The sequence below is a fragment of the Corythoichthys intestinalis genome, chromosome 11 (assembly GCF_030265065.1).
Source record: "Corythoichthys intestinalis isolate RoL2023-P3 chromosome 11, ASM3026506v1, whole genome shotgun sequence".
NCBI classification, from domain to species: Eukaryota; Metazoa; Chordata; class Actinopteri; order Syngnathiformes; family Syngnathidae; genus Corythoichthys; species Corythoichthys intestinalis.
The window spans coordinates 12,255,690-12,276,865 of record NC_080405.1 but is presented as its reverse complement, the minus strand read 5'-3'; the positions used below and the strand labels follow the sequence as shown (position 1 = coordinate 12,276,865).

General features: G+C 42.7%; 1 protein-coding gene across 1 annotated transcript; it reads left to right on the top strand.

Moving 5' to 3' along the window:
* Window positions 1–13,395: 13,395 nt before the first annotated feature.
* On the top strand, window positions 13,396–20,885 carry LOC130924405 (MAGE-like protein 2). The gene is made up of 4 exons (XM_057850952.1): window positions 13,396–13,645; window positions 14,917–14,972; window positions 15,048–17,021; window positions 20,871–20,885. Exons 1-4 carry the CDS (start codon window positions 13,525–13,527, stop codon window positions 20,883–20,885), a joined length of 2,166 nt encoding a protein of 721 aa, XP_057706935.1. The 5' UTR covers window positions 13,396–13,524.
* Window positions 20,886–21,176: the final 291 nt, after the last annotated feature.

Genomic DNA, 21,176 nt, shown 5'->3' with positions numbered 1-21,176 from the left:
CAAGAGTCATACACGTCGTGGCTCCCAGCCAAGGTAGGGTCACTTGTTATTTTAAGTACTTGATGTAATATCCGTCACACACAAAGCTTTCACTTCATTAAGTTTTCACCGTCAATGGCAGCCAATGAGAAAATACTGTGAGAGGGCCAAACGTACGTTTTGCTCTATGTATTTATATTCAAAGGTAATAGTCAAACGTACGCTTTGCTCGGTGTAATTATATTAAAAGGTAATAATTTATGTATCGTGAATCTTCACAATTCTTACACATGGTGTGTATGTATATCCATTTCTCATAGTTCTTCCCGAGCGCTTACATGTTTTGCATCTTCTCATTTTTGTCTCCCGAGTTCACTGAAATCATTTTCTTGTTTATTCAATTCCACCGATCCAAGATGGCAAAGAACTTGTTGGAAATTGTGACTTTCCTGAGACGTCGAGGTGTATCAGAGGAAACAATCAATTGGATTGAACAGCAAAATGTATTTCTTTTTTTTTTTTTTACCTTTTCATCAGTCAGTTCATGTCATTTGAAAATAACAATGTTTCAATATGCCTTTGTTTCGACTATTTCTCAGTCTCTTGTTACTTTTCTCATCCGCCTCTCCTCCTATAGACCCTACCCACGTGACGTCACAACTCCTTCCTCCTGACTGGTGCCGCCCAATTGTCCGTCAACACATCATGTTTACCTGTTACGGCTACGTACATTCCTCCTATTTACGACGTGTTTTTCTGCTGTTAACATTAATAATCAAAATGGTGAAGGCGTGTGTGGCGGTCGGTTGCAATAACAGAGAAGATAGACGGAGAAGACGGAGAGACTTGAAGTTCTACCGGATTCCGAGAGACCCGGAGAGAAGAGAGCGAGATGGGCTGCTGCAATTCGACGAGAAAACTGGGCTCCAAACGATAAACACAGATTATGTACACTGTAAAATATTATAAATGGACTTTACTAAAAAAAAAATATGCAAACTTGCTGCCTTAAAAATTTTAATTTATGTTGACTTAGATGAATTAGATTTGATTAACTTAATTATTGTGAGTTGGGAGTACTCAAATTAACTTAAAAAATGAATTATAGTCACTTGTTTATTGTGAGTTGGCAGTACTCAAATTAACTTAAAAATGTTGGATTATAGTCAATTGTTTATTTTGAGTTGGCAGTACTCAAACTAACTTAAATAACTGGATTACAGTAACTTGTTTATTTTGAGTGTACAGTACTCAAATTAACTCAAATAATTGGATTGTAGTAACTTGTTTATTTTGATTTTGCAGTATTCAAGCGATAATTGTGTATTAATTATCTTTGGTTTTCCATTTCATCCATCATATTCAGGTCAACTTAATTTTCTTGACCTAAAAGAATTCCACAATAGAAATTACAACTGCACATACTAATTTCATTAAAAACACATTATCTAACAGTAATGACCCCCAAAACACAATAAATGGAGAACACTCATTGGATTAATTCAGTGGAATTAAAATTTACTTTAAAATGCTCAAAAGTGCATTTACTGGGAGACACTTGCCACGTTTACATGGAGCCAAATATTCCAATTACAATCGGAATATTTGTTCAAACCGAATAACTGTGTTCCATATAAACACCTCATTCGGAATGAACAGGCCCAAACCGAATGGAATTTCATTCCGATTCACAGGGGTGGAATATTCCTTTTCCCAAACCGATTAGAAGTAAAATTATATCATGTAAACAGGGAAGCGGAATGGTGTCTGGTTGCGTTCTTTCTGCGCATGCTCCGTACTGACATGGTGACGTCACTTGGTGACGTAAGTAACGTCACTTGCAACATGGCTTCCAAGCACACGCACAGCGCACCCACACTACTTTTTAAATGAACGGCGTATCATTCTGAAGTTTTGTTTCCACTCGAAAAGTTAAAACAGCAGCTGATCTGACGATCGATCTCCATGTTTTGCAACGTGACGCTTTGTTTTGATTAATCTGCGCATGTCAGACGGCAGTTGTCAAACGTCCTTTCGGAATAAAGGCAGTCACATGTAAACGCTCGATCGGAATAGATGAAGTGACATGTAAACAGCTGATGTGAAATTTCCATTCGGAATGATTTGAATCGGTATGAATAAAAGTCAGCATGTAAACGTGGCTAAGTGGCTCCTGGCAGGCTGAACAGTGTTTGGTTAATGCTCAGTATCAATGAACAATCAGTGGATTAATTATAAACCCACTTTTGCAAACATTTTGCACCTCATACAAAGTATAAGTACCTAAAATAACCTTTTGCTACAGAAATAACTGAATAATACCTGAACTGCATCAATGTCCACTCCTATCCTGTGATTTCCAAAGACTAACAGGCGAGATCCTATTCTCATAATTTCAGGACATTAACTCGAGCATTGAAGACATAGCGTCAAACTAGTTTCCCATTACAACATGAGCTTGAGCTCTGGTAAAGCTAACAGTTCTGATTTCTCCAACAATATTAGTGATCAAAACTGGAACTACAATCAACATTGTGCCATGGTTTAAACTGCGCAGCAGTGATAAAATAAACATAAAAATACAGAACTCTTTTTAAAACACCCAACTCAGTTCAAATTCAAATTTCACTTTAACACCTGATACAGTAAACAAGATACCTTGTTTTTTTCACATCACTAAGAGAGTAAATGCAAAACGTGTACTGGAGTTATACACCTGAGAAACCTAAACTCTTACCAAGAATATGTGTCTTATTTTTATTCAAATTCTAATTTCATATTAAGCTTTTTCCTCTAAAAAAAAGTCTAATTTCTAGTCAAAAATGTCATTAGTATATATATATATTTTTTTTTTCAATCAAAGAAAAAGTCATGTCAATCAAAAAAATTTGTTTGAATGCAAAAATAAATTTGTAAGTCAAAAAAATATTTGAAAACTATTTTTCTTTGATTGAAATTTTTTTTAAATTTAAGTCTTTTTTTTTTAATTGAAAAAACTTTTTTGATTGATGTAATTCTGCGTTTGGACCACATTTTGGCTAGGACATTTGTGTCTTTATTATTCAATCAAAAAATAAGTTGCTTCAAACAAACAAAAAATGTATATTTTCAAAAGAAAATCACTTCAAAAAAAAAAAACAACAACAACAACAATTGGAGAAAAAAAGGGTTTGAATGTGAAAAAATATTTGAGACTCAGAAATTTACTTTATTTTTCATTGAAACTGTTTTCTTTTATCGAAGCAATCCTTTTTGTTTTTGAGCCATATTATGGGTAGGACATTTGTGTCCAAATCATTCAATCCCAATAAAAGTTGCTTCAATCAAAAAAACTATTTTTAATCAAAGACAAAAAAAACTTGCAAAAATATTTTTTTGAAAATATTTTTATTTTAAATATTTTTTTTAATTGACGTGTCACTTTTTTTTTTGAAAAGCAAAAAGTTTTAAACTTTTTTTTTTTTTTATTAAGGTGGAAAAAGTTTTGAAGGCACTTTTTTTTTTTAAGTGGAAAAAGTTTTGAAGGCACTTTTTTTTGGTTGAATCATTTAGACACGAAGATCCAACTTCAACGCTACTTCCGACATGTTTGAGTGTCCGGTGATTACGCCAATGGCATAAAAGCAGGAATCAAGAATAATGGCCACCAGGGCTCCATCCAACCATCGGACTCTGCTCGAGTCCAAGCCAAAAATAGGGCACCGGTACGGGGGTGTGACATCGGCATCTCACCGGAGTGCCGGCGATGGTACGGTGCCCTGTCGCGGCACACTGGCGGACCCCGGTATCACCCCCACCGGCGCGGAGGCCGGCTGTTGAGTGGACGGCCCGCGAGTGACACGACACTCATTCAAAGCTGAAGCGACGGGGCTCCCGACGGGGCTCCCGGCGCGGACTCGCTTACTGGGCAGGCTAGTGTCGGGCCACTCGTCGGCCACTCCCATACCGGCGCGTCGCGACACTGCGTTTGGACGGCGATTGCCAACCGTCACGTCAGGGCAGTGGGTGAAGTTCCCCTCTTGAATCACATTAAGCAGCAGCGCACCATAACATCGCGGGCACTCCGGTGAGATACCGATGTCACCCCCCCGTACCGGTGCCCTATTTTCGGCTTGGACTCAAGCAGAGTCCGATGGCTGGATGGAGCCCTGGTGGCCATTAGTCATTCTTTTATGCCATTGGTGTAGTCACCTGCCACTCAAACATGTCGGAAGTAGCGTTGAAGTCGTATCTTTGTGTCAAAATGATTCAATCGAAAAAAAGTGCCTTCAAAACTTTTTCCTTTAAAAAAAGTGACACGTCAATAAAAAATATATATATTTAAAAATATATATATTTTCAAAAAAAGATTTTTGCAAAAGGTTCTTTTTCTTTGATTAAAAATAAGTTTTTTTGATTAAAGCAACTTTTATTGGGATTGAATGATTTAGACACAAATGTCCTACCCATACTATGGCTCAAACACATTTCACATTTCTTTGCTTTTGTGTGCAGTGAAGGTAGAATAAACACTGCTATGAAAGTTAGTCTTGATATGGGCAAGTAACCATTTGCCTCAGCTAAAGATGTCTTCGCAAATGGGTAAAGAAGTCTGCTTCTGAGCAAGGCTCCACAAAGTTGCACAACTGACGGTCAAATGCAGTTTCTCCACTTTTGCCTGCATCTCTTTGAGAGTGCCATGTCGATAGGTGTACTTTGAGTGCATTAAAAGATTTAAATGTGCAGAGGCAGTCCTTATGAAGACATGTAAGTAGGGATGTCCGAGTGTGGTATCCATGTTTTAAGCGGTAATGCTTAAGCAAGTAGCCTCTTTTCAGCAGAAAATGTGCAGTACTTGCAAGTCCACTGCAGTAGAGAATACTGCTCTGGTTGACCTGAAAAGACACGATAATTTCAGCATTGAGAACTTGTTAGAAAAAAAAAAAAGTTCCATTTTTTTCTTAACAGTCACAAATTAAAATGTCCAATTATTTTTAATCACAAATTAAAATCTGCAATGAATTATTTTAATATTCACAAACTAAAATGTGTAATAATGAGTTATTTTTAAATTAACGTAATTGATTATTTTTGAACATTCAAATTGAGATGTACAATTAATTTCTTAATCCATCTGTAAATACATTAATGCATGTTTGTTATCCCAACCCATGAAACAAATACAAATATTAAATGATTCATTGATCAGTGTATGAAACATACCTGTAATTGCTGAGACTGAGGTATGTGTGGACTTTTGACCATTTGCTTCAGCCTGATTGGGGGATGGTGAAAAAGAACACAAAATTAAGGCAACAATTTCAAAATATAGGCACATAAATGACCAACCTTCAACACACCAGGTTGTTATAGCATCGAGTGTGATCTCTGCACTCTTTCTATCTGTATTCCTATATTAGATTAGAACAGTACTTCTCAAATAGTGGGGCGCGCCCCCCTGGGGGGGCGCAGAGCGATGCCAGGGGGGGCGCATGTGTCCTCGGGGAACATGCTTTTTTCTTTTTCTTTTTTTGCCGGACTGGAATAAAGTGTACTTGCACATCCACTCAGTGGGTGGCAGTGGCGCTGTCATTTTCAGAGTGCGTGCAGTATTTTTTAACTAAGGAAGAGCACTCATCACACAGAAAACAGATATGAAGAGCAGTGCACCGCCGCCGTTTTCGAAAGCCGTTTTCCGACCGGACTCATTCACGCAGCGACCCACTGTCTTGTCCTGTTCTCATGTCGCCGCCCGAGAAGTGCCATTTTCGGCTTGGGATCGTCACGACGACCGCCCTCACCTACGGTTCTACCTCGGCCGCCGAGAACGCGCTTTTTTCGTGCCGTTTGCCTTTTAGCTTTGACTTTTAATACAGTGGGGTGATGAGGAAAGACTACTGTTTACTGTGTCTGAAAATAATTATCGCGGACTGCCAGAAGCCAAATCAATTAAGACATTCGACCCCAATCTCATTGATAAGCCGCTTTATTGTTTTTCAGCGAAAACGTGCCGAATATTGCCAACAATAGTCCTGCTTTGTCAGTGTTATATCAGTAAACCAGTGAGCATTGTTAGCATGCTCATTGCAAAATGACTCCACACCATTGCAAAGGCGGTACAGTGCCTTGCAAAAGTATTCGGCCCCCTTGAACCTTGCAACCTTTCACCACATTTCAGGCTTCAAACATAAAGATATAAAATTTGAATTTTTTGTCAAGAATCAACAACAAGTGGGACACAATCGTGAAGTGGAACGAAATTTATTGGATAATTTAAACTTTTTTAACAAATAAAAAACTGAAAAGTGGGGCGTGCAATATTATTCGGCCCCCTTGCGTTAATACTTTGTAGCGCCACCTTTTGCTCCAATTACAGCTGCAAGTCGCTTGGGGTATGTTTCTATCGGTTTTGCACATCGAGAGACTGACATTCTTGCCCATTCTTCCTTGCAAAACAGCTCGAGCTCAGTGAGTTTGGATGGAGAGTGTTTGTGAAGAGCAGTCTTCAGCTCTTTCCACAGATTCTCGATTGGATTCAGGTCTGGACTTTGACCTGGCCATTCTAACACCTGGATACGTTTATTTTTGAACCATTCCATTGTAGATTTGGCTTTATGTTTTGGATCATTGTCCTGTTGGAAGATAAATCTCCGTCCCAGTCTCAGGTCTTGTGCAGATACTGAAGGAATTTAGTCCTCCCAGCCCAAACCGCACGGGGAGGCCGGCAACAGAACGGAAATGTGCTCCGCCACTCGACGCCCCCGAGCGGAGCCAGGCCAGGAGGAAGCTAAACTCCGCGCGTTCCTGTGTTAACCCTTTGCACACTGACTCCATGTTTCAAAAGCTTGAAGAACACTCGCCGAAAACAGGTTGACAATTTATTCGTCGACAATGGTAAAAAACAAGGCAAAAACAGACGACAGAGGGACAATTCTGGATCCAAAACAAGGCTACATGTTTCCGAGCAGAAGAAATCTGTCTTATCTCAGTGTCCAGTCTTTTTGAAGTCTTTGCTGACGCGGGTCTTGTCGAAGGCGTTTCTGGGCGTTGCTTTTTTATCTTCCCCTTGTTGGCCGGTTTGAGGCGGCTTAGGTTCGTGCGCGGATTGGGACGCCCGCTATCAACTTTGCTGTCCGGGCTGGTTGTGCTTGTTTTAGGACAAAGCGCTTTGTCCTTGGAGTTTGCTGGGAGAGCAGATTTGCCAGAGTTGGTGCGTCACTCCTGTGATAAGACGGCATTGTGTATCTCTTCTATTTCTTCTCATTAAACTATGGTGTGCTGTTTATTTTATATTAGTAGTGTAGTCCTACCGTAAATATGAAAATGATACTATTTCCTGATTAATTATATTACGTGTGTCAGACTAATGCAAACAGTTAGACGGTGCCTACGAAAACCTGTACCATATGTATGTGTTAGACTATATATGTGTTAGACTAATTCAGACAATTATATGGTGTGTGCGATGACGATATCGTTTCCCCTTCAATACCAACAGGTTTTCTTCCAGAACGTTCCTGTATTTGGCGGCATCCATCTTCCCGTCAATTTTAACCATCTTCCCTGTCCCTACTGAAGAAAAGCAGGCCCAAACCATGATGCTGCCACCACCATGTTTGACAGTGAGGATGGTGTGTTCAGGGTGATGAGCTTTGTTGCTTTTACGCCAAACATATCGTTTTGCATTGTGGCCAAAAAGTTCAATTTTGGTTTCATCTGACCAGAGCACCTTCTTCCACATGTTTGGTGTGTCTCCCAGGTGGCTTGTGGCAAACTTTAAACGAGACTTTTTATGGATATCTTTGAGAAATGGCTTTCTTCTTGCCACTCTTCCATAAAGGCCAGATTTGTGCAGTGTACGACTGATTGTTGTCCTATGGACAGACTCTCCCACCTCAGCTGTAGATCTCTGCAGTTCATCCAGAGTGATCATGGGCCTCTTGGCTGCATCTCTGATCAGTTTCCTCCTTGTTTGAGAAGAAAGTTTGGAAGGACGGCCGGGTCTTGGTAGATTTGCAGTGGTCTGATGCTCCTTCCATTTCGATATGATGGCTTGCACAGTGCTCCTTGAGATGTTTAAAGCTTGGGAAATCTTTTTGTATCCAAATCCGGCTTTAAACTTCTCCACAACAGTATCTCGGACCTGCCTGGTGTGTTCCTTGGTTTTCATAATGCTCTCTGCACTTTAAACAGAACCCTGAGACTATCACAGAGCAGGTGCATTTATACGGAGACTTGATTACACACAGTTGGATTCTATTTATCATCATCGGTCATTTAGGACAACATTGGATCATTCAGAGATCCTCACTGAACGTTTGAAGCCTGAAATGTGGCGAAGGTTTGCAAGATTCAAGGGGGCCGAATACTTTTGCAAGGCACTGTAATACTGAGTGTGAGCAGCAAAAATAAAAACTGTCCTTCTGTCCAAAGGCACTCTTTTTTTTCCTTTATTCATTTTTGTTTTTTCGGACAAATTTTTTGGCATATTGTCCTCATGAGTAAATGTTTCTAATCAATTTGAATTTGTTATTATTTACGGATTTTATTGCATTTTATTTTTCTGTATCATGGTCAAAAATGTACCTTGAGTGTATATTTACAGTTTGAATGTGACTTTTTTTTTTTTTTAAATTCAGGCAAATTTAGCACGTCAAGTCTTCTCTGTTACAAACAAAACAATGCTAATAAAGTTATACTTTATTATAAGTTGATCTGTTACTTTTTTTCTTTATTAGAAAAAAAGGACACAATGTTAGGCAGATGCGTATTTATAATAGTAATCTTATAGACAATACTATTTACAGTGGCAGCAGTGAGTTTGGGGGGGGCGCGAAACATTTACGTCTTGCTTGGGGGGGGCGTAACAGAAAATAATTGAGAAGCACTGGATTAGACCAATGTTAAAGTGGTGAAATAACAGGGGGAAATGTGATCTAGTCCTCTGATTTTTGCGATTAATACATTTTAAAACAATTTCAAATTATCAGTGCAGTTTGATCAAACATGGAGGGGGAGCACTGCACATGAAGAAAAGCAAATGGAAGGGCAGATGACAAACACTCTAAAGCAGGGGTCCCCAAACCTTTTTCTGTGAAGGCCACATAACTTTTCCCTTCTCTGATGAGGGGCCGGGTCAGTTTGTAACAGAAAAAGTGTGACGATTGCAGCAGTGCCTAAATGTAAAAATGTATTGTTTTTCAGAAAGCCACAATTAAATAACCCTTTCTGGATTCTTCACGGAACAAAATAAAATAAAATAAATAATAACATAATATAATATCATATAATATCAGTCCGGCCGTAGTTTGGGGACCCCTGCTCTAGCCTGGCTCTGCCAGACTATTCTCCCTGTATTTTTCAAACACTGAGAGAAATAGTCTGGGAACCATCCCATTAACGGCCTTTTCGAGCAGATACAAAATCAATCGACAAATCAGATTCGTTTATTTGCGTGACATGTTCTTCACGAGCAACGTCACTCTTGCGCGTCGAAAGTCGTCTCTTCAGCAACACAGATGGTGAACGGCAGAGCCAAGAATATGTTCCAATTCACGGTAAAATCAGTTTTAAATGACCAAAAACACATCGACACGAGTCATTGACAACAGTCTGTCTCGCGCTAGCCATGTCGAATAAACTCCGCTCTCTTCGTATGTTTACTTCCGCGCGCAAGTCCCTCGTCCTGCCGTCGCCATTTAATAACGTCACGTCTGCCCGTCGCTGATTGGTCCACTCCGCTGTCTGTTTGCTGTGGCTTGCTCCGCCCTGGAAATTGTTTCCGTGGGAATGGTGGCCAGACTCAATAGCTGGAACAGCGTTGAGTCTGGTGTACCAGGCTACCCCTGCTCCAACGCAAGAACCGATTATGTTGGCGCACATAAAGTCTGACTGTGCATTTAGCTCTTACCTGAGTCGAAATAGACAGGTTGAAGCTGACTCAATTCTAGCACTAACTCTGTAAATAAATCACTTTAACGACATTTCTAACATTTTTACGTGAGAAAGTAGCCGTTTAGATCCACAACGTGCAAATTCGGCGCTACTCAAGCTAGCCGTAGTGACTAAGGCACTTCCTGTTAGTTTCACAAAATAAAACACCCGCTAACGATAGAATTAGTGTTTTTATTTTTAAAACAGGAAGCGAACCTCCCCTCGGTCTAGCTAACTTAAAACCGCTCGGTAACACAGGAAGCGAACCTCCCCTCGGTCTAGCTAACTTAAAACCGCTCGGTAACTGTTTTAAATCGGTTTTAAAAACCTCTCCCATCGCCTAAAAACGTTACGAGCCCCGTCTGTCAACTTAATTATCAAGAATTCAAAACGCCGGCATAAAATGGTAGTCTACCATAAACTGTAGTCTACATTTGTTTCTGAAAATGATGAGGTGACTGTCACGGTCATATAGCATGCTTGCTAGCGGTGATATTTGATGTAATTGACACTTCTCCTCCCTGGCAGCACACAGGCTACTACACTACAACAAGACAAATTGACGGTTTACAAAAGAGTAAAATATTTACTTACCAAATCAGTGTGCTGAAGACAAGTAAACCCACAATGGCGAAAATAACTGAGAAAGGTGTTGGAAAGAGCGCGAAAGTGGGCAGGGCAGATCTGCGCATGTCTGATAGAACGCCCAAAGGACACTGGGTACAATAAATTATTTTTTCTAATTTGACTTAACCCTTTAACACCTAAGCCTATTTTGGCCGAATTTGTATGCATTTGATGTTGCCTTTATATTTCAAAGAAAAAAATGTTTACAATGGCCAAGTTGGGTCCCTTTTTTTTAGGACACCTTGAACTTCATGTCCAAACTGTTGTTTTCTTCACTGACCAATTATAATCCACATTTTGGACCCAAAAAGACAAAAAATTACTACTAATTAGTACTTTAAAAAATACTGACAAGTAGTTCAGTTCAATTACAATTTTTCAGGCATGCGAACCAATATTTTTTTTTTTTTTTTTTTTCCCGCACTCAATAAAGCTCCTGCTTGAACAGGTCACGGAGCTGCGTCACACGCAATGTCACACAGCCTACTCTTTTGCCGCTTGCGCGCTGCTGCTGTCACTTCTACTCGCTGAGACGGCGACTCATCCAAAGAAAACAACGACAAAAACAGCTCATCTTCTTCCTTGAGTTAATGAAATAATGCATTATCTTGCGCTAAATGTGGTTTTAGATTCATTCTGCACGTTTCAAAGGCGCTCGCTCAAACCAACCGGGCGTTGCTTGCTTCGAATGCCTCGCTTTCATTAGTTGGCACCTCGCTCGGAAATTGATTAAAAATGATCACATTCGGTTCGTCCTTCGTGACATCACAACGGCTTTCGGGATATGTAGTCTTTTGTGCTGCTTGCGATTTTGAAAAAGGACAAGAAATGATGTAAATATGGAGATAGATACATGGTCCATGCAGCGTTTTAATGCATATTTATGAGTGCAATAAAAATATAAAATTCAAATGACAATATCTCCCGTTTTTCTTGGTCGATTGACTTCAAATAAAAACTGGTGTGGATATCAACTTCCGCACTTTCAAAGGAGACCAACCAGCGGCACGTGGGTGACGTACTTACAGCGTGACGAAGCTTCAAAGACGACATGGGTAAGCCGACACGTTCGGTGTTAAAGGGTTAACTGGGATATATCAAGTTAAGCAAGTTCTCCAACCCCAAATTACTACTTACTTATTTAAAAGTAGTGTTCACAACAGGTTGATGAAAATTGAGTTTAGTTCACTTATCACATTTAATTAATTTGAAAGTTAGCATTTACAGTGTAGGCTAATCGCCGACAATATACACGTATGTATGTAGTGAGAGTGCTATCGCTAAACCATATAAACATTAAAAGCCCTAACTCCATTGACAAACGATATGAAATACATTAGACTTGACAGTGGATGTTAGCAATAACAAAAGATTTTGAATTGAAAATTTCGTAACTCACCTTTCCAAGCACAAGATAGATTCCTGCCGAATTTTCGTGGACGAGGACCTGTTTCACCCAACCAGCAACGAAGTATTTATAAGCCTCCAAGCTCTTAAAGTTTTTCAAACTTTCGTGAGAATAGGCTGATTTTGTGTGGACAAGATAGTTGTACATATCAGGCTAGCTAGCAGATGTCAGGCAAATACGGCGGAGACAGCAGGTCGAAAAACATCGATTTAGGCATCAAATATGGATCTGGCGAATGGATAAACTGAAGCTTTTCCACATAACGCCTTTTATGCAACGCATCAAGTGAGTTTACGGCATCCGAAAGCACCGGGTCTTCCATGAAATGCATTATAAATTGCTCGATCAATTGAGACCATTGATAATACAGACACAAAATGACGGACAAGGGGGCGGAACCATACACGTGATTTTGTGACGTCGGTGGGTAGGGTCTATACACTTTCCTCTTACCACCCACATCTTCTCACCTGCTCACAGGCGGTTTTTGCTATGGGCAATGTGGGCGACCGCCCAGGGCGCAATCTATTTGGGGGCGCACAAGCGCCCTCTCGGGGAGAAAAAAAAAAAAAAAATCGTGCCGTGCCGGACTAATAAATTATATATTAAAAAAAATAATAATGGAGAGCAGGCTCTCTGTATTGCGCTTCTGACAACTGTGAATTCGTTACGAAAGACACTTATTTATGCACACAAAGGCAACAGAAATGTGATCCATTTGAATCTTCTCCTGTGTGTCTGCAAAACCGCATTTTTTTTTTTAAATATTAAACTTTCCCAGCGTTATTTCGTTGTGTAAATGTTTTAATAATGATATAAAAATATGTAGACTATTTAAACATTAAGAAAACTTGCGTTTTTTTCTGCCAACTCGAAGAAATGAAAATAAATTGATGCGTTTTTTTTTCGAGTCACTCCAACAAATTAAAAAAAAAAAAAAAATCGGGGTTTTTCGGGCTCGGGCCTGCAAATCTAGTTATTTGATCGTTTCGGGCCGGGTCGGGCCTCAATACCAGCAGGCCGTGTCGGCTCGGGCTGGATTTTTTAGGCCCGAACTAAGAAAAGGCAAGGGGAGACGGGAGGGGGATCAGCTGCTCGCAATTGCAGAGTGAGTGAGCAGGACGAGTCTCACTCACTCTCAGAGGAAAAGCAAGGAGGGGGGCGGGGGATAGACTATTTTTATAAAATAACGTAAAAAACGTAACACATTCTTGTGTTTGATGTCGGCGGGGGGCGGGGGGGTGGGGTGGGCGCTGATGGGGTGCTTCGCCCAGGGCGCGAAAGTAGCCAGGACCGCCACTGCACCTGCTTCTCTACTTCACTTCTCACACAGTATCTCACAAAAGTGAGTGCACCCCTCGCATTTCTGCAGTATTTAATCTCGTCGTCCTTTTTCTTTTCTTTTTTTTTCTCTGCTTGATTTGGCCCTAATCCTCCGTCGTATCCCCACAATTAGCATAAGGGAGGGCAAAGTAATATTACCTTTTACCGCCCAACTGAAATCGATTTCAAAGAGCATGACGTCAGAACGTTCTCTTTGGTCTTTCATCTCAACTCCGCATATAAGCGGTTAACGCCGCGGATGAGAAAACTTTCAGATGCAGCACTGGAACGCACACGACTCCGCTAAAGACAGTCCACTCATCTGGACAAGAGAGTTTTCAGCCATGGAGCACCTTGCATCATCTCATATAGTTGCAAATATTGAAAAACTGGGAGGTAAGTTTGATTAACATGCATTATTTTCTCGCAACGTTTAGTCATCGTGTGATAGAGGCACGCTGCCTGTTGCCGCGTCTACAAATGCTTGTGATGAGACTCATAAATATTAAATATCATTTGTGATTATTTTATTTGCGGAGTTTCCCAAACTGTTTTTGTCCATTTTGCGTTGCGCGAAGTTTTTGTGATCTATTTGCACTTGGCTTCGGTCGGGACACTGACGGAGAATGTTGACACTTGCAACCGTCGTTCAGCATCTTTGTTAGAATGTTGTCTTTAGCTAGCTTGACAAATGTGCAGCAAAAACAACAATTAGGAAATGCTAAACCGTTTGCACTCCTCCTGGACACTTTCAACCCGCGTTCAGCATCTTTGTGAGACTTGTCTTTAACTAGCTTGACTGATGTGCAGCAAAAACAACAATTAGGAAATGCTAAACCGTTTGCACTCCTTCTGCCTTTCAAACGTTAAATTCAATTCAATTTTATTTGTATAGCCCTATATCACAACAGGGTTGTCTCAAAGGGCTAAGTGAGGCTACATTTACTGTATATTTTCTTCTTTATGTCGTCGCCAAAAGTGACACGATTGTTGTAATAATTAAATCTCACATGCACGCAGCCAGGCTTCTTCCGAGCAAGTGGAACAAGAAGTTACGAATGAATCAATAATTTAAAAGCTGTTCATTGTTGATGAAAATGAACGTGAATTCTCAAGTACTTAGCTCCACTTCGCACTTATAAATGCAAACGATTTCAGTTAGACTAATGGCAGTGATTAGTGAGATAAGTCTTGTCTAAGCAAGCCTAAACAATATTAAAAAGCTATAAATGCCAAATTTGGACAATAATACTAACAGCCCCACAGCATTGCTCGAAGCCACACCATTTAAAAACTCGCAGCAAATTCCATCCCCACTAACCCCACTTAAACACAATCTTGTTGACTGGAATTTGAATTCAACTTGAATTTGAGATGCTTGACTTGACTGGTTAAAAACTGAACCTGAATAATGTACTTTAAATTGGATTGCTTGATTTAAATTACCGGATTTAAAAGTGAATACAATTAGTATAATTTGAAAATGAATATATTAGTTTGGAACTGTACTCCAACAAACTTGAAACAAATAATTGCAATTATTCTGACATTCAATTTGGCTTCTAAGAAAATGTATTTCACCCTTGCAAAAAAAAAAAAAAATCTTTATTTTTTTCAGATTGAAATACAAAATAGTTTTCATTTTTTTCTAAATTTTGTTTTCACAGAAATTCTTGATCACCTGTTGGAGCAGTATTTGGCGTTGAAACGGCATGCAAAACAGGTAACCAAAAAAGCAAAAGATGAAACTAGCCTTGTTTGACTTTAACAAAAATATAACAAGTTTGTTTGTCTTTAGGTCATGGAAAGGATGCCTGAAGTCCCTACACCCCGGCTGCAACGGGCCCCAGTCCCTACACCCCGGCTGCGACGGGCCCCAGTCGCTGCCCCTCGGCTGTGTCAGTTCCCCGTCCCTGCACCTTTGTGGAACAAGGCTCCTGTCCCTACTCCCCAACTGCAAAAGGATCCATTCCCGATGCCCCACCTGTCTGAGGCCCCAGTTCCTCTGCCCCGCCTGCGTCAGGCCCCAGTTCCTCTGACCCGCCTGCGTCAGGCCCCAGTTCCTCTGCCCCGCCTGCGTCAGGCCCCAGTTCCTCTGCCCCGCCTGCGTCAGGCCCCAGTTCCTCTGCCCCGCCTGCGTCAGGGCCCAGTAATTCTGCCCCGCCTGCGTCAGGCCCCAGTTCCTCTGCCCCGGCTGCGTCAGGCCCTAGTTTCTGTGTCCTGGCTGCAGCAGGCCCCTGTACCTGCGCCACGGGTGCGTCAGGCCCCCGTTCCTCTGCCCAGGCTCCGTCAGGCCCCCGTTCCTCTGCCCCGGCTGCGTCAGGCCCCCGTTCCTCTGCCCAGGCTGCGTCAGGCCCTAGTTCCTCTGCCCAGGCTGCGTCAGGCCCCAGTTCCTCTGCCCCGGCTGCGTCAGGCCCTAGTTTCTGTGTCCTGGCTGCAGCAGGCCCCTGTACCTGCGCCACGGGTGCGTCAGGCCCCCGTTCCTCTGCCCAGGCTGCGTCAGGCCCCCGTTCCTCTGCCCCGGCTGCGTCAGGCCCCCGTTCCTCTGCCCAGGCTGCGTCAGGCCCCAGTTCCTCTGCCCAGGCTGCGTCAGGCCCCAGTTCCTCTGCCCAGGCTGTGCCAGACCCCAGTTCCTGCACCACGGCTGCAGCAGGCCCCTGTACCCGCGCCGCGGCTGCGCCAGGCCCCAGTTCCTCTGCCTAGGCTGCGCCAGGCCCCAGTTCCTCTGCCCAGGCTGTGCCAGGCCCCAGTTCCCCTGCCCAGGCTGCGCCAGGCCCCAGTTCCCCTGCCCAGGCTGCGTCAGGCCCCAGTTCCCCTGCCCAGGCTGCGCCAGGCCCCAGTTCCCCTGCCCAGGCTGCGCCAGGCCCCAGTTCCCCTGCCCAGGCTGCGCCAGGCCCCAGTTCCTCTGCCCAGGCTGCACCAGGCCCCAGTTCCTCTGCCCAGGCTGCGCCAGGCCCCAGTTCCTCTGCCCAGGCTGCGCCAGGCCCCAGTTCCTCTGCTCAGGCTGCGTCAGGCCCCAGTTCCTCTGCTAAGGCTGCGTCAGGCCCCAGTTCCTCTGCCCAGGCTGTGCCAGACCCCAGTTCCTGCACCACGGCTGCAGCAGGCCCCTGTACCCGCGCCGCGGCTGCGCCAGGCCCCAGTTCCTCTGCCCAGGCTGCGCCAGGCCCCAGTTCCTCTGCCCAGGCTGCGCCAGGCCCCAGTTCCTCTGCCCAGGCTGCGCCAGGCCCCAGTTTCTCTGCCCAGGCTGCGCCAGGCCCCAGTTCCCCTGCCCAGGCTGCGCCAGGCCCCAGTTCCTTTGCCCAGGCTGCGCCAGGCCCCAGTTCCTCTGCCCAGGCTGCGCCAGGCCCCAGTTCCTCTGCCCAGGCTGCGCCAGGCCCCAGTTCCTCTGCTCAGGCTGCGTCAGGCCCCAGTTCCTCTGCCCAGGCTGCGTCAGGCCCCGGTTCCTCTGCCCAGACTGTGTCAGGCCCCGGCCCCACTGCTGTGTCATGCCCTGGTTCCTGTGTCTTGGCTGCAACAGGCCCTTGTCTCTGCTCCCCGACTGCCTGAGGCCCCTGTCGTTGTGCCCTGGCTGCGACAGGCCCCCGTACCTGCGTCCCGACTGCGGCAAGCCTCTTTTACTGTGCCACAGCAGGCCTCAGTCCCTGAACCCCAGGTGTGGCAGCCCTCCGTCCAAGCGCCCAAGCTAATGCAGGCCCCCATCTCTGTGCCCCAACTGCCCATGGCCCCTGTTCCTGTACCCCGGCTTCCCAGGGTCCCTATCTCTGCACCCACTGTGTGTCAAACACATCAAAAAAGCTTTGTATTTTGTATTGTTTGAGATATATTGGAAATTATTGTGTTCAATGTGTATATAATGTATTAAATGAACTGCGACTTGTTTACGTTTTGTTTATTCTTCTTTTTCTGCATGCACCTTGATATTTACAATTCAGTAGACAGTAGGTGCCCGAGAACCGATGGAAATGGAGCGCAAGCTAACGTTTCAGTGTTGGAATCATCACTTCACGCCATGTGATGGTGGTTCTGCCTCCGGTTCGAACATGATTGGTAGAATCTCTCCAGTCATGTTCTTTTCGATTTACTTTTAAATCCTCATCTAAATCACTTTCAAATTTGTATTCCAACTCGACACATGATAAAGTCAGCAAGTCTCAACTACTGTTTTCCACTGACTCATATACCTCCTGCTGGAATCAATAGTTACAGTGGGACAAATAAGTATTTAGTCAACCACTAATTGTGCAATTTCTCCCACTTGAAAATATCAGGTCTGTAATTGTCAACATGGTTAAACCTCAACTATGAGAGACAGAATGTGGGGGGAAAAAAACAGGAAATCACATTGTTTGATTTTTAAATAATTTATATGCAAATCATGGTGGAAAATAAGTATTTGATCAATACCTAAAGTTCATCTCAATACTTTGTTATGTACCCTTTGTTGGCAATAATGGAGGCAAAACATTTTCTGTAACTCTTCACAAGCTTTTCACACACTTGCTGGTATTTTGCTTCATTCCTCCATGCAGATCTCCTCTAGAGCAGTGATGTTTTGGGGCTGTCATTGGGCAACACGGACTTTCAACTGCCTCTGCAGATTTTCTATGGGGTTGAGACCTGGAGACTGGCTAGGCCACTCCAGGACCTTGAAATGCTTCTTACGAAGCCACTCCTTTGTTGCCCTGGCTGTGTGTTTGGGATCATTGCCATGCTGAAAGACCCAGCCACGTCACATCTTCAATGCCCTTGCTGATGGAAGGAGATTTTCACTCAAAATCTCTCGATACATGGGCCCATTCATTTTTTCCTTTACACAGATCAGTCGTCCTGGTCCCTTTGCAGAAAAAAACTGCCCCAAAGCATGATGTTTCCACCCACATGCTTCACAGTAGGTATGGTGCAATTCAGTATTATTTTTCCTCCAAACAAGAGAACCTGTGTTTCTACCCCAAAAAAATCTATTTTGGTTTCATCTGACCATAACACATTCTCCCAGTCCTTTTCTGGATCATCCAAATGCTTTCTAGCAAACCACAGACGGGCAAGGACATGTACTTTCTTCAGCAGGGGTCTGGCAAGTGCAGGATTTGAGTTCCTGGCAGCGCATTGTGTTACTGATAGTAACCTTTGTTACTGTGGTCCCAGCTCTCTGTAGGTCATTCACTAGGTCCCCCCAAGTGGTTCTGGGATTTCTGCTCCCCGTTCTTGTTATCATTTTGACGCCACGGGGTGAGGAGGGAGTTGAAAGTCTGTGTTGGCCAACGACAGCCCCAAAACATCACTGCTGAGATCTGCATGGAGGAATGGGCCAAAATACCAGCAACAGTGTGTGAAAAATTTGTGAAGAGTTACAGAAAACGTTTGGCCTCCGTTATTGCCAACAAAGGGTACATAACAAAATATTGAGATGAACTTTTGGTATAGACCAAATACTTATTTTCCACCATGATTTGCAAATAAATTATTTAAAAATCAAACAATGTGATTTTCTGTTTTTTCCACATTCTGTCTCTCATGGTTGAGGTTTACCCATGTTGACAATTACAGGCCTCTTTAATATTTTCAAGTGGGAGAACTTGCACAATTAGCGGTTGACTAAATAATGATTTGCCCCACCGTATAGATCTTTCTATTGTATTTTTGAATACATTTTGACCAGTTTCAAATTTAATTTATTCATTCATTCATCTTCCATGCCGCTTATCCTCACAAGGGTATGGAAAAATAGTTACAGTTGGACTTTAAACTTCAATAATCCAAACCCATAATGAGAGTCAATTGCAAAAGCAAGATTTGGAATCTGCCATATCAGTGAGATTTGGTACATACAGTATTTCATGGATGCAATTCACTTCTTCAGCTCTGTCACTCATCCTGCAAAGGCATGTTCCTTCCAAACTTGGCACATATTTAAAGGATAATCATCTTTCCTCAGTCTGAAGATTAATTGTGAATTGATTCATGAAGCTCTATGTAGTTTTTTGTTCTCATTCGTGGATTTTGCATCTCTGACGACCAGCCAGGCTCTGCACAATCGAGATGACCGTTACAGTGAACAATTCCATGTCCATCTCTTAATCATACTTGACATGTAATTATACTTGTACATCACACCCAAATACTAAGGTGGTCACATTTCAGAATTTAAGTGCACTTGTCACTCTCCTTTTATGTACTGTATGCAGGGGCGCTGCCAGGGATTTTGGGCCCCATGAAAAAATATCACTTTGGGCCACACCACCAGTGCCGGGACACACACACACACGTTTAGAGTATCAACTACGTAATTTCCTGCATTCTGGTGAATCTTTACATACGGTGCATTTTCTGCATTAAATTAAGATGAAAATATATTCATGTAAACATACAGCGTATAGAGCAATAATGAATAGTAGGAAGTCCTACTGGCAGTAGCACTGTCTTTGTGGCTCTCTCCACTTCTCCCTGACAAAACTGAAGATGGTCCTGGCTCTGTAGTGTACATACAATGACACATATAACAATATATTCTATATTATTCTATATATTCTATGATATATTATTCTTAATATACATATTCTCTCACAGCTGTGTAGAAAAGGGGTTTACCCTTAACCACTGATATTTTATGTGTGGTGTGGCAGTGTTCGAATTAATTCCTCACCTCCTTCAGTTGGGAGTAAAGATGAGGCTGGCTCATTAGAGGGGGTCAGGAGACTGGGCTGCTGAGCCAGACACAGCAAGAGGAGTTGTGCCTGTTACAACGGGCAAGGGCAGAGACATCTGTTTTAGTATGAAGAGCTTGCTAAGGGTTTGCCTATTGTACTGATTAAATGTAAGCTAAAGGTGAAGCAAACCCTAGCTAGCAAACAATTACAGTATTTCATTATGGAGTAGGCTTAGTCCGATCTGGAAACTCGTGATCTCCACTATAGGCTACAGCTCTGAAGCGAGGTCCCTTGACAGCAAACTAAATTCAAATGATGACAAACTAAATTCAATGAATTCTTGACAAACTGGATTCAAGCCGAAATTTCCACATCAACTTTCAAAATCTGTAGGATACCAAAAAAATGTCGTCAATATTTGGAATTCATGCTTTTGAATGGGTGAATGTCGCTCATCGAGGCCGGGCAAATCCCGTATTTCTTATGGAGTGAGCTGGGACCTCGCTTCGGAGCTTTGTAATAGACATCGCGAGGCTCCAGATGGGGCTGGAGTGGGCTAAGATAACAGGTTAATTTTCAGCACTACACAAGACACCAACCTTCCATTGTGAAGTACTTTGTCACATCCTGTTGGCCTTTTCTACCACTCTCCTGTTTTGATTTCTTTTCTTTCCTCTTTTGATGACCCGATTTTTGTTTTGAAAACATTTCTGCAATACCACGCAGTCATTGACATTGGCCGCTGCTCCCAGTCTGATCGAAGGAAGGGCGGACCAAACCATTTATTGAAAATACGGGGGTTGGGCGGTGGCTGGCAATACATACAGTATATGCTCTTTGGGTGTTTACTTTTTGGCAAAAACAAAACAAGAAAAATAAACCCTTCGTTTTATTCTTATTAAAATTATAATGATTAATATTCAAATTTGCAAACGATTACCTAATGTTCTAATTTTCTTTGTGGGCCCCATCAGGCAATGGGCCCTTAGACTCAATAACACTTTTAATCCCTATACGGCGCCCCCGACTGTATGAATGTACTAAAACGTGGCCCTCAGGCAGAACAATCTGGCAGACCTGATTGGACCCCATGACGGGCCGTTTTCAGTCGGCAGGCCGTACATTTGACACCACTGACTTATGCTGTCAAAGGAAATACAAGTACTATTGACGTAAATAAATACAGAAATAAAATAAAATGCAAGCAGTGCAGCTAAGAGAAACGCTCTTAAATGAAGTGTACAAAGATTATGCGTTGATTGCATTATTCATCACGATTT

Excerpts from the sequence above, each read along its gene's own strand:
- LOC130924405 (XM_057850952.1), top strand. The coding sequence starts at position 13,525 with ATGCAGCACTGGAACGCACACGACTCCGCTAAAGACAGTCCACTCATC. Across the intron at positions 13,646-14,916 it reads AAATATTGAAAAACTGGGAG|AAATTCTTGATCACCTGTTG; the intron begins GTAAGTTTGATT and ends TTGTTTTCACAG. Across the intron at positions 14,973-15,047 it reads TGAAACGGCATGCAAAACAG|GTCATGGAAAGGATGCCTGA; the intron begins GTAACCAAAAAA and ends GTTTGTCTTTAG.